Genomic DNA, 14,567 nt, shown 5'->3' on the forward strand with positions numbered 1-14,567 from the left:
TCAGGAGCAATAGCTAAGTAAACAGAAAGAGTGGATTGCTGGGGTTGGTTGGTTCTCATCATACCCTGTTTATACTGCAAATAAACATCTGAGTTTATGTAAATAAACTTTGTGTGGTCACCAGAATGACACTAAGGTTATCCACCTGCCATCAAGGTAACAGGCTAAATGGCTGCAGCTGGGGACAGGTTTAGACTAAGAAGGATGGCCCCTGAGCAAAAGAGCAGAATGTTCATAGCTTTCTGGCTTCTTTTCTTAACATCTAAACTGCTACTGAGAATAAATTTTAGAAGGCTTAAATAAAACACCCAAGAAGGTCACAGTGGCAATGAAGTTCTGATTCTGGACAACCACCCTGTAAATTTTATAGATCTGTTCAGTGTTCAGATTGCAATAGTTCTGAGAAGTCAGAACATGTTTGAAAAAAGTCTTTGGCACTCATAATTATGAATGATGAGAAAATGAAAGATTTTAGATGGTAGTTTTCACTGTTAGGGAATTTTCCTTTTTGTCAGAACTAAAGGACCATTGTTTGCTGGGGAGATTTGTACCCATTCACATTATCTGAGGGACTCAGAATTTTCAGCCTTTCAGTTACACTGGAGTCAGAGATAGCTGGGATCAGGAGGCAGGTTGAAATACTTGTCTTAATCATTATTTTCAGTGCTTCTCCTCCCTAGAAATACGCTTTTTCCCCTTCTCCACATACTGTTCTCCTTCATTGTACAACTGTCATTGGCCCTGCAACTCTCAAGCCAGGAACATCTTTCTCTGAGGTCATGTAGGAGGATTTTCTGCCATGGAGCTATGTGGAAATAAAGGCAAACTTTTTGGAAGAACAAGTGTGGGGTTTCCTGGGCATGCCTTTGATTATTTACTGTGATCTGGAAAACCAGGAGCTTCTGGCATCTGCTTTAGACTTGAGCCAGTGAAGGGAATACCTTCACCAGTGCTGGAGGAGTGAGGGTTGCTCTGGGATAGCTCAGGAAAGTTTGCAGTGGGAGGTGTGAGAGAATCTGGCTGATTTAGAGCTGGAATGTGATAGACAGCTCCTGTTATTTGCGATGGAAAGTACTTTCCAGATATGCTTGTCTTGTTGCAGTGATGTCTGTAATAGTCATGATAGAGATGAGGAGGGTGTCCTGGAGGAGGAGCATGATGTCACCCACAGTGGGGAGGAGGATGGTGGCGATGTCATCTGTGAAGAGGGGGAGAAGGCCAGTGTGGTCTACGATGGGGAGGAGGGTGGGGGTGATGTGGTCCATGAGGAGGGGGAGGACAGTGTGGTCCATGATGGGGACTACGAGGAGGATTATATCGTTCATCATGGGGGGGAGGAGAAGAAGGAAGATAATGTAATTCCTCTTGGGAAGGAGGAGGATGATGTGGTGCATCATGGGAAGGAGGAGCAGAAGGGGGATGTTGTGGTTCCGCTTGGGGAAGAGGATGTGGTCCATCATGCGGAGGAGGAGGAAGGTGGTGATGTGGTCCACCGTGGTGGGGAGGAGGAGGAGCAGGTCCTTCATGTCTGTCTTGATGTTCTTCATTGAAACTATGGTTATGCTCAGGGTCTTTACGTCTGGATTGAGAAGAGGGTGGACATCTGTACCTGTGATGATGTCTGTGACGATGTCCGTGACCAAAATGTTGATGGGGATGGGGATGTCTGTGTGTCTGTCCCAGAGTTGAATATCTGCATCTTTGCCCATAGTCATGCTGCTGTTTATAAAAACACCAGGGGAGGAAGTATTAAGTGAGATGTTAATAGGACAGAAGAAAGTGCTGAGAAAGAGAGAGAGGCATGAGTTAGTAGGTTTGCATTTACAGTTCTAGTGATCTGTAAGAAAAAAAAATCCTGTGTTTTTTTCAAGATAGAAGAGAAGGAGTAAGTGATAAAATGCCAAATTACTGAAAATCATCTGGAAATACTACACCATAACAAAATGAAATGCTATAACCAACTGAGCAAAATTTATGATGGATCAAAACAAAATAAAACCCACACTGGAGTAGCCGTTGTATTGTAAACTGCAGTACCAATTATGAAAAAGATCATCTCCCCTCCTCTTGCTTTCTAAAATTCCTTTGAACTTGTTTGCCAATCTCTACTCACTTTAACGAGGAGTATGATTGGACTGAGAGAAGACCCCTTGGAGGCAGTAGTAGGGACAGCTCAATTCCAATTCATCCTCTGATTGACCTAGCAGTCAAAAGCCAGTCTGTCCTGCCATGCTGCATCACACCCAGGCACTAAAGGGACATAAACAACCGTTGCAATCCTCTGTGAGTCTGGACTAAGTGAGGTTGCTGTAGCCTGCATGAGGATATAGCCAGAGACATTTCCGTAAGGACATACCCGGAGATGGTAGATTTCACAGCTTGTATCTGTTCCATCAGGTTCATCTGCATCACTGATAATTCTTGCCTTGCAGAAGCCCACATGCTAAGCAAAAGAAAAGAAAAAAAAAAAAAAAGCCAATGCACATCTGGGTTCTTGTGGTGGAGTTAATAGAAGCTACTGAAAGTTGAACATTTTAAAAGTTAGGCTAATTCCTTTGATACCTAAGTATGTTTATATAACTTAGCCAAATCCTGAGCTTTTTGACCAGTGATACTTGCCAGTGATTAATAATGATTAAAATATATGCCATTTTTGAGTATTCTTGACTGTGAAGACCACTTTGCCATGTGCATCTAGAGGGCTATTACTCTCCACCTTACTTCTCTTTTGATGTCTAAGAAATTGGCCGGCTACTCATGTCTCCGAATTGAGTACTCTGTCCGTGACTGATTTTTACTCCTTTTTTTCTGTCTTTGCTTGTCAAACGTCTGTTCAGAATGGGCTATTCTGAAATTTTGCTCAAAGTCCTCAAAAACAGTCACTGTGTAGCTATGCTATTTCAGACAAAGCTCAAGGTAGAGCTTTCTTCCATATTTATTTTTTGAAAAGTAATTTGTTGTAATCTTTTAGCATTACTTACCTTAGCATCCTGTTTGCTGTGACTTTCACCTGCTGTACAGTCGTTGTGTGTGGAATTGCTCATGTGAAAGAGCACAGAACTTGGGTAAGGGGTTCTGTGTATAATCTCTGTAGTGGACGCTTTATCTTTGATATATGTTTGGGCCATTAGTAGCCTATTATGATCAATGATTACAAACGTTAACAGCATTTTACACACACACACCAGTGGTGGCAGCATTGAGAACAGAATTCAAAACCTCTAGCTATCTGGCTTGTGCTTCATTCTAGTGAACTTTTGGCTCCACTACCAGTCCATTCACAACCTTTTCTAGTCTTCTGGAGTATAAAAAGCCAGAGAAGAAAATGGATGTAGATAAAACAAAAGTTCCACATGTTTTATTTTTTCCATATTTTTATTTCATTCCTTCAATTTCATTTCTGGGGAATAATTTATTCTGAAATAATGATCTTGCCTAGTTGTTTCTTTGGTGTAGAATATTATTGTAATGGGAAGGTGGGGTAAAGTGAGTACTTTGATAGTAATCTGCAGATAAGCCTGAATTATTCCACTCTCCATTCCCTTGTGGCAGAGGGAAAAAAAAAAGTAACCCTGGGCTCACTGGGATGACATAATACATGTATTATTTTCAAGATCTATGACTCATGTTAGTGTAAAAGTTTTTATGAAAATAGCATGAATGATTTACTAAGGAATGGCCACAATTTGAATGTGAAAGCCAGATCCAGACTGAAAAGCTCAGATTTAGGTCTGTAATATGCCAGTCTCCCATTACATTTAGATTTGAGAGTTCAGACTGGCTCCTTATAGAATAAAAAGCAGCAGCTGTAAAATTAGGATCTGGACTTGGGCATGCTGGATTTTTAATTTTGAGTTTGGGTGCATGCTTATAAGAGACACTTGGAAATATTGTGGGAAGATCTTCCTGGTGCCACCCATTGTATCAGTTCTTATTCTAAGATTTATTTACAGCATGCCAGTCATCCAGAAAATCACATTCCAATGCCTGATTTGCTTGTTGTGTGGATTTGGAACAGTTGGTCTCTTTTATAGAGAATCCTAAAATGTGACCTTCACAGGAGGCAGTCTGAAACCAAGAGGTCAAACAAGAAGTGGTAACTAGGTGTATTTAAAGTCCCGTACTTTTAAAAGCAATCATACTTCATATTGTTGTCAAAATCCTGTCTACCTCATGGTTTCATTATCTGTGCTGTTCAAATGTTCATACATATACATGTATTCAGTAAGGAAGATAGATTAGATAATTTATATCTTACTTGCCTCACACCTTTGTGAGTTCCAGGAACTATTGCTTTATTTCTTTGTCTAGTCTGTGTATGTTATAAAACCTGTTACTTTCACAGCCTGTGTTTTCAGGAAGTAGCATCGTTGGTCTTCTTCCTAAATTGAACTTCTTCTCCCATGAAAATGTAGAGATATTGTCACTGTCGCTAAAGATGGCAAAGTGTGAAGACAAAGCATTTAGGAAGAAATCCACGAATCCAGGCAATCTGAAAACAGCCTCTTGCTAAATGGGAGTAGGGATGCATACTGCATAGCACTACAGTGTAGAACACTGTCAAGTTTCTGAGCAATATTAAAAGCTGCAGGGAGGTGGGTTTGGCATACTATAATTTAAGCAGTTTCCAAGATCAACGTGTATTATGGTAGGGACCATGGAACCTCATTACAGAGGTGTCCTGAAATGACACGTGTTGGCAGAATGATCCTGTGTTGTTTAAGTGAAGATCTTCAGTATCTACCAACAAGAAATTGTGGTGATGTGAGTGTTATACTTTAAATCACGTAAAGGATAAGTCTTCATGTTGACATCACTCAAAGGTGGAGGAATTATTTACCAGAGCCAGTAGTTCTACAAGAGGTACAGCACAAATACAAATTTACTTCCTGTCCTTCAGTGCTCTCAGAGTCCTGCTTTGCTCTGCAGCAGAAAGTCAAAATGATGCTGAGTGTGTTCCACTTTGTGTTGTACCCATGTGCTAAATATTCTAAGAGTAAAAAATTATCTGACTTCAGTTGACAGAATGTATAACTGTGATAATACACATGACTACATCTTGAAGAACTCTGGTCAGTAGTAAATAAACTCTTGTATGTTATGATATGATAGGTAAATAGGCATTCAGAATAAAAATATACACACAAAGAAGGCTCTGACATTTTGGATGCCATCACACTGCCATAGTTTTTAGCAGATGAGAAATCCTTTTGCTTTCATGTGCCTAAATTAAAGTTGATAACAAGTCTTTGCAGAAGCAGAACCTTCAACTTTAAGCAAATGATTTATGCTGAGAGGTGACAAGCAATAGTTCTGATCCTAGAAGGGTTTGAGTTCTGGTCCCATGGTTTTGGAGCTGCTCACAAAATTTTGTTGTTTATAAGTAATTCTAGGACAAAATGTCACTTACCATCTTGAAAATCTTTTCAACTTTGTCCACATTGAAGTAGTTTGTGTGTTACCCTCACTGTTGAATTTCTCCAGGGCCTTTTCAGCAATATTTTTATGTTGCTTGGTGACATCTAAGACTTCAACTTTCACAGGACAATCTTTGCACTCTAATAAATCAGGAGGAACTGTGAAAACAGAGATTTTACTAATATTGCAATGGATATTAATACTCTTGGGAGTGTGCATGGGCCTTTAATGTGAACTCATAATGAGAAAATGAAATGCAAGTGTTTCCTTGGAAGTGAAACACTGCACAAATATGGGTTTGTCCTGTAACATGAAAAAACCCCAAACCTGTGAAAATTAATATTCTTATAAATCTTTTAGCTCCACCTTAGAATCTTACCACCCAAATGGACATTCTTTCCAAGTTTACTTTTTTCTGATATTCATTATCATGTTTTGGTGGACTGGAATGGTGATATCATCTGACATTAATAAAGTCTGCTTTAGAAGAGTAGGGTAACCTTAATTCTATTACTGCTTCTTAACATTCCATTTGAATTATCTAAAATATGAATTGCAAGCAGATGAATGAATCTGTTACGGTTACCATACACTAGTGGTGCACAGACTTGTAATTTGGTACTAGGGCTGGTTTGAGGTATGCATTGGTTTACAACAGTGATTATTTTACCTGGACTTAATGTACAATTAAATCCATATAGCTGAGATTTCTTCAGCAGCTGGCTTGTATATGTGATAATCTTACATTGCCCAAAGTCCTGAGAGGAAAAAAGAATACGTGATTATGATGTTATTTTCACTGGATTTAATTGGATGTAGGTGATCATAGAAATTATACCTCCTTTTAATGTACAGTACTTCCAAGAGTGACAGATGTGGTCATCAATGGAATGTTTGATCCTGTACCACTCAGAATTTGTGTTCAGATAAAATGGGATCTCCCTCTACAAGAGCCTTTATTTTAATTCTCAGTTTGCAAAACTGAGTAGACAATGGAAAACTAAACCAGCCTTCTCAGTCATTCTAATACTTATTTACAGTAAGATACTACTAGCTAGCAGGGGAAGTGAGGATGCCAGAGATACTCAAGGTTACATAAATCTTTATCAAAAAGTGGATGGACCTTTTCTTCCATTCCTTTTTCCCATCTTAACACAAAGAGTAAATGTTCTTCTCTCCTCTCCTCTCCTCTCCTCTCCTCTCCTCTCCTCTCCTCTCCTCTCCTCTCCTCTCCTCTCCTCTCCTCTCCTCTCCTCTCCTCTCCTCTCCTCTCCTCTCCTCTCCTCTCCTCTCCTCTCCTCTCCTCTCCTCTCCTCATGGCCTTCCTCCTTTGTCCTGTGTGGTAGTATCACCACTCTCCTATTTAAATAAAGTTTTGGATTGGTAGTTCTCATCCCAGGCTGCATCACTGGACTACAACAATAAAGCACAAGTATTACTACATATCATATGTGTACTGACACTACCAATATTTCACATTGTCATACCACAAACACTATGACAGAAAACTGACAGAATATAGCACTGGTATTTCTGGCTAATATACTAGGAACATGCTTTAAAAAATAATTTTTAGGGCCCTTTAGTTGTCAGCAAATTATTCTTAAAACATCAGTACTGCTACCAGCAGTGGAATGTGGAGTATAGCTCCTTTGAGACAACTAGTTAAATAAAGCTGCACTTATTTGAGGAGTCAACCCTTTTCCAAACCTTTAGCTTATGTTTAACAACTCTAGAATTCAATAGATTTTATTTTATAGTGAGCCATATTAAAACCTAGTCTTCACTTAGAGATTCTATGACACAGAAATTTCTGGGAAGTTCAGATGAAGATCAAGTTACTGCATTATTGACATAGGACTCTGTGTGGGTGCATTACTTGCCATGCAATAGGTGTCACCGTATTCATGAGACTCCCAGTGTCTTCTGGATAATACAGAGCATTCAGTGTGCAGCACATCCAAAGTTAAATAGAGGACTGATGAATTTCCCTGGAAGAGAAGTGCAGGTCAAAAAGAGTTTGTATACAAGAAGTTTGATCTGAAAGAATTTTTGTTTAAGTAGGTATGTTTAATCTATAATGTAGCTTCCCCAGTTCCCTGTTAAGGTTTTTCTGAGCTGACAAATATAGAAAGGGTTGAAGGGACCTTTGGAGGTCATCTTGTCCAGCCACTTGCTCAAAGCTAACTTCAAAGTTAGATTCAGCTGAGTTCTGTATATCACCAAGACAGATGTTCCACAACCTCTCTGGGCCATTCTGGTACTTAACCACTTTCTCTATGATGTTTTTTTTGGCCTTACACGTAGTCAGAGTCTCCCTTCCTGCAACTTACAGCTGTTGCCTCTCATCGTTTTGCTGAGAACCTGTGAGAAGAGTCTGTTGTTGACCTGGCACCCATCAAGTAGGAAAAATGCCAGTGTTAAAAACCTGCCATTCCATCTTTCTGATTTTCACACAGAACATACTGGTCTATTAGGAAATCAGTTGTCTAGGCAGACAATTATATAGCAACATCCATTTCAAATGCCCTTAGTGACCAGATAGATACACTTTCAGAATTTTGCTTCCTGCTCAGTTTATTCAGGGGGTGATGCCACAAAGCTGTAATAATCCGTACAAAGTCAGGAGCCTTAACTCTGAAATTCTTCTAGTATGTTCTGTCTCCTGAGCAAATAGGATGGAGAATCAGAGTTTGAATTTGGCTGCCAGTGTCATGGGATGTGGTGTTAAGAATTATCTGTGGCCCACAGAAACAATTTTGTATTTTTCTGCAGGAAAATGAATCTCAATTCACACTTGGAATGGTTTATTTAAACTTCATGCAACCCTTGTATGGACATTCAGAATGAACACAGATGTATTTTATTTTGTCATTTAGATAAAATGATACAAAGCCTTTCACTGTGAATAAGTGTCCTCAGGTTTTATGAAATTTCATCCATTCAGATGCCTTTTTTAGAGTGTTTCTGTACAGACAAGACCTTGAAAAAGAATTACTGCAGTCTAGTGTGATATTTTTATTAGTGAGAGTCCACCAGTGTCATGTTAAACACTAGTTTTGCAGTATGCATATGTCTTAGCTTTGTCTCTATTTTTGAAATAGGGGCTAGGTGATTTACACAAAGACATATGTTATTCAATGGCAGAATCAAGAAAGGAATATAGTTCTTGGGGACACCCGTCCTGCCCACTAGCCACATGATTATTCTCTGCTTGGGGGTAGTTAGTATTTCTATTTTATTTTATAAAACCCAATGATTTCAAACTGCTAGTCAACATATTAGTAAAATGCAGACAGAGAAGAGAACAGAGACAGTGAGAAAGACTATTTTTTTCTGATTTGTATTTATGGAATTGCACTGAATGGAAAGGTAAGATAGGTAAGATAGGCTTTTGTAAAATGTGCTATTCACTAGGAGCCCTCTAAAACTGAAATGACTGAATACATTCACTTTGTCATCCAAATTTATGAAATGCTAAAGAAGCCAATTCATCCCTGGCAAATATTTATTCTCTTCAGCAGGATGCATTTGGATTCAATAAGTTAAAGCAGAGCTTGGGTGAAATTAAGTGTCTACATCTAAATATGCAGTAGAAAATTCCTCTGTTCATCTGCTGGATAGCTCTTGGAAAAAAAAATTATCTTATATGGTGCCTTCTTGGTTGTTTTAAAAGCATCTTGGGCACCAGAGTTCTGCACTGCACAAGCTCAGAACTGTTCTAGTGTGAATACTTGAGTATCTCATGCTTCTAGAACTCCCACGTAAATCCAGCAGAGATCTGGCTGCTAGGAATCGCTCTGCTTAAGTTTCTAAGGGGGCTGATGTGATATACTTGATGCACACTGTTGCATGGAGATAATAAAAATAATGTTCTGGTCTCTTTTTTTTTTTTTTTTTTTTTTTTTTAATGTCATCATGGCAGTGGAGCCAACATAACTTCTTGCACAATAGTGTACATGACACTATGCAGGAGACCACACCTGATGGCTTTGGGTCTGAGAAGGTACAGAGACCTTACATGGAGAATTCTTTAGCAGTAAGATAGATTAGAAGGGTCTTTTCTGCTCTTGTAGACTCTGTGTGATAGCTGAAGCTGTGGCCCTGGACTGCAAAGACAGCAAAACTCCTTAAGGGTACAAAAAAAACATAAGCATGGTAGTGTAGTGGTTATAGCATTCATCTGGAAGTGTGAATCCTCAGCTCTGGTCCCTATTCCAAGTTATGGTTCTATAATTTATATAGTCAATAATTGGTTAAAATGCAGAAACACTGAGATTTTTCTCTTTAGAAACGACTGTGGTTTTTCCCATTCATGCAATGAATTTTGCATGTCTTACTGCCCAGTGGCTCCACTTCACAAGGGTGGCACACACATAGCTGCATGGCAGCAGCATTCTACAAGGACAGGAGACTTGAGGATTTAAATCTCTTAATGCTGAAGAAGACTGATTGCTTCCTAGATGAGCTCATTAACTTCCTGGCTATTGTGTAAAACCCAATAGTGTCACTTGCCACATCCTTGTCTTTGAAAAGCAAAATAATCCATCAGGTTTTTTGAACATATAGCTGAAGACCTGCAGGAATCTGGACTTTGGGTCACTTTCTGAGCTTTTGCTTGTCCTAACAGGCAGTCTTCAGTAGCTCCATCAAAAACTAGCCTGTTTTTTCAGTTGCCATACTGAGATGTGTAATACACTTCTTAAACAGTGCATGTTTGCCTGGATTCTACTTTCATAGCCAAGAAGCTAAAAGGTAGCCAGGTGCTAAATCTGCATATCCTGGTCTTTTTTATCTACTAGTTAAAGAAATTTTGTATTCTATTGTTTTTTCTGCTATTGATTTGCTTTGGCACTTAGGCAGTCATTGAGAAAGGCTTATGTATCCTCTCTAGGAAGGAGAAATAGGAAATGACTGATAATGGATTCTCTATCCAGCCCTTCCTCTGTTTTCCAGAGTGGCATTTTCATCTCCTTTGGTTTCCTCTGCCTTTTTCCCTTCCCTCCAGTTATTCAGCTATCTCTAAAATTAAGATAATAACAAAATACTGGTCTTGCAGGAAACATTGATCTATTTAATGTTAAACATCGCAGATTAAAGAAACCCTCTGAATATAAATTTTGAACACAACATCTGAGACCTGACAACAGACAGGACAGGTTAATTTCCAGTGTTGTACAAAGCTGTTCAGAACATCTCTTACACCAACATCCTGTCGGCCAAGAGAATAGAGGGCATTCAGCATCATTCAAAATCAAGCTTAGGTACAATAAATTATGCACAAATGAATATTGAGATAGTGTAAATCAGAGCTGATTCATTGAATTATGTCAACATTGCTCTGTTAAAAGCAATAAACATAACCTTTTAATGATCTGGCTCATTATTTTAAAATCACAGCCTTGTGTAAATCAGCCTTTAAATTGTTACTTACTATATGTAGTTTGCGTGCATCAGCAACACGGAATAAACCAAACCCATAGCCATCTCTGCGATGTCTGTTGACCAAATCCAGGGCCACTCCTGCATCTGTTTCAATGGTGTTACAGTCTGCAGGTGTAATGCTTGGTTTTGGGGGGCATTAGAGCACTGCAGTAGTGTTAGGAAAAAAGCTGAAGCTAGAAGCAGCATTTTGTTTGCGGTGTTAGGTCATTTCTGCCCATGCTCTGATAAAGCCAGTAGTCTGCTTTTAAATCAGAGTAGCCCACTGAAGTTATAAATGAATGCTAAAAGGACATGGTTGTATATAAATTTAAGTGTTGTGTCAGAAGACCATTACCTTGACCCTTGATTAACATTTGCAAACAGCGAGTAAATGATTATATAGTGATTGAGCAGATTTTGAGGAAAGTAGGCATTGTAATACTCTCTGGACTACCCATCAAACAGACTATGTTTGTGATTCTTTAAGCAGGCATTGTGCAATAGTGTTTTACTATGAAAAATACTTAGCTTCTAATAGTGTGCTGCTGAGCCTGGCATTAAGAAGTCCAGTTTATGTATGCAGGTATTATGCAATCTTGGTTTTCTGTTTACTGTAAAACAGTTGAACTGAAAATATGCTGAAATATTTGTGGTCAAATGATGGCTGTATTCATATCCCTGTTTTAACAGATCCTTACCTAGCAGAGAAGTAGTGAACAGGAAACAAGGAGATCACTCAGATTTGGAAAAGGGATGTAGCTCAAGGTACACTTGCAAGCTGGTGGTCTGTAGCTTCTATGTGAGTACCTGCTACTCTTCCAGCTTGAGAAAATGTAGAGCAAACTTCTATCAGCTTTACATCATTTCAGACTGGTACACAGAATGGGACTGCCTGGCTTAATACTGATGTAATCTAGACATGGCATGAAGTGACATAAAGCTGTGTTTGCATTCTCAGTCTGAGCAGTTTTATGTGCTCTTTGGCTGTAGTAGCAGCCTTCATAGACTTCTTTAGAGAATTGCTGATAATTTTTTGTATTTATTAAAATAACTCAGTACATACTAAGATTCATACCTTTCACAGGATATACTGATATCCTCTGCTAAGCAGAAAGAAGAAGATGTTGTCTAACTGTATTCAAAATCTTTTATTCAGGATAGTTTAAGACATTCTTAAAAGGCAGTAATCACTTGTCAGGGAGTGGCTGAAGTTTGAATACAAAATTCAAACTCTGAATAAGAAAATACAAAAATTCGATGTAAGTCCAAAATGACATGGTGAGATTCAGATGAGAAATTTTCCCAGTCCTGGTTGGTGTGAAGGGCTGGATCAGCTTCTCATAGAAAAAGGTGCTAGGTATATAATTGACTTGGGTTTACATGTTTGACTAGAAGTTTTTCTTTGACTCATTTTTGTGAGAAACATTGGGAAATATAATGGGTAATCATCCTTAACCCTTGCCTCATTTCATTAATCCTTCTTAAACATTCTGGTGTCTAAGAAATTGTATTTTAAAATGCAAAGAGCTGAAGCAGTGGCTTTCTTTTATAGTTAGTTCAGGACACACTTAACAGTTCTCTGGTAGTAGATAAGGTAAATGGAGAATCTTACAATGTTAGATCTGGGGTCACTCAAAACTAGTGTGAATCAATTTAAAATAGATAAAAATAGTCCCTGTGCAATGGGTAGTGAACTTCTGGAACTTGTTGCTGCAGAAAAATGTGAAGGCAGACAGTATAAGCAAGGTCAGAAATGGCTTAGAAAAGTTCATGGACAGCAGGTCCTTGAGTGGATGCTAGAAGGACTAAGCAGATACGTACTCTTTAAAATCCCTAGTACAATGATTCTGGGTACTGTAAAAGTACAAGGGGAATCATTTGCAGAAAGTGGGGTAGGTCCTATATTTCTCCTAACCACAACTGCCTTTTGCCATTGTGAGAAATGAATATTAGGCTGGATGAACCACTGTTCTGATGCAGTAGGGCATTTCTTTTATGTTTTTATAATGTTTCATTATAGTAATTCAGAATTTCTGCTGGAAGATTGAAAAAAAAGTGGTAAAATAAACGTTGTGTGAATAATCAAAGACATTTGAAATACATTTCATCAGTTAAAAATAATATTCACATCATTGCTGTGCTCCAAATTGGACCCCCATTCATTACTTTTACAATACTGTTTAATTTTTCAAATGGGCAGTCATATTGAAGAAAGGCATCAGATTAGGTAATTTATAACATAATTCCCTTAGTTGTCTATTGTTTGCAGTTTGTTCTTTTTCTCTCCTTTTGTTCTGTGCTGTTCATTGTGACACCGATCATTTTCTTGTCAGTGGCTTATATATTTTTTATGTATGAAATAGAAACACTATGAGTAAACAGTAGAAAATGTACAATTCCTGCAAAATTGACTGCAGAAGTAAAAGTAAGATTCTGTTCCCACTGTAGACAGCTTTGTCCTTGATTTCTTTGGAAAAGAAAGATTGGACTCTATTATTAAAGTACAGCGTGGACAAGCACTCCAGGCACAGTCAGAGCAGTTAATTAAGTATTGGTTGTACTTGAGTCAGTATAATGTATTTTTATCATTTCTCATCCAGTTTGGTATCTTTTTTAATACTTATGTTGTTTTTATATTTATTGCTTCTAAGCTTTGTGTGTTGTTTTCATGAAGCTATTTCTATAGACAGATTGCTGGCAGGAATAGGAATATTTATCCAAACATGGCATTTTTCTTGACTAGCTTATCAAAAGCTTGTTTATCTTTATGACTTTTCCCAAGGCTTGACTTGCAACGGTAAGAGGTGATCCACATTCAGACTTTAAGGAGTTGGTAATAAACATCCATCCTAAACTTCTCTCCAGGAATCGGGGAGAACACACCAAGAAGAGGCATATCTTCCTCACTTGAAAAACAGGATATCAAATGCTTAATAAATAGAACTTTATTCTAGGGGGAAAAGAAAAAAGAGAGCTGACAAATAAAGGAGATGATATGCAATAACCAATGACTCCTTTCCTAAACTATTTACAGGTATCTCTGATTTCTTGGGAGGACAACTGCTATGCTAGCTGACTGTTCTCTGCCTTCTGCAGTAGCACTTCACTCACAGGCTGGGGCTATCAAATTGCACAGCTCAGTCAATTGTGCAGGTAGAAAGACCTTATCCATCTTGTAGTCTGTGCTGCTCTGCAGCTGCTGTTGTTTCTGCTCCTAAGCAAGAATACAGCTAACAGAGACACATGTGGCTCCAGCTGCTTATAGGTGAATTCTTGGCTAGCTTCTCTTTACTTTTTTTTTAGTCCATGATGCCTCATAGCTTCAGGCCAGGGTGGCCTGATTTTACACCTTAGCAAAAGAAAAAAAAAAGTTTTGCAGTTTTTGGGGGCAGCTCCACATTTAATGGAAATGATGGAAAAATACGTAAATGAGTTATGTCTTCATGTCTGATTTTTATCTGCTGGGTGTAAACAGTGTGCCCCTGATGCAAATACAATGTTATACAGCTTTGCTTCGGTTGTGGTCTTCAAAGCAGCAGCTGCAGCTATAGCTTCCCCTCCCTTCCTGCAGCTTATTTTTCTTTACCAGTCACCATTTTTTTATCAAACGTTTAGAAGCTTCATCACCTTGTCTATCAAGTTTTGTTCAAACAGACCTTAAGTTCAAAAGCTGTTTGGAGGAGACCAACTGCCAAGTGAGCAGGTTGACAATGTAGTTGTCTTGT

At 38.6% G+C, this 14,567-nt stretch overlaps 1 protein-coding gene across 1 annotated transcript; it reads right to left on the bottom strand.

Annotated features, from left to right (window-relative positions):
* Window positions 1–777: 777 nt before the first annotated feature.
* Window positions 778–11,049, bottom strand: HRG (histidine rich glycoprotein). Its single transcript, XM_075033149.1, is given in 9 exon segments — window positions 778–1,719; window positions 2,357–2,443; window positions 3,952–4,068; window positions 5,411–5,460; window positions 5,463–5,576; window positions 6,089–6,176; window positions 7,302–7,409; window positions 10,853–10,992; window positions 10,995–11,049. Coding segments are annotated over 9 exon segments (1,701 nt in total).
* Between the last annotated feature and the right edge of the window lie 3,518 nt (window positions 11,050–14,567).

The sequence above is a fragment of the Buteo buteo genome, chromosome 7 (genome assembly GCF_964188355.1).
Source record: "Buteo buteo chromosome 7, bButBut1.hap1.1, whole genome shotgun sequence".
In the NCBI taxonomy this organism is placed as follows: Eukaryota; Metazoa; Chordata; class Aves; order Accipitriformes; family Accipitridae; genus Buteo; species Buteo buteo.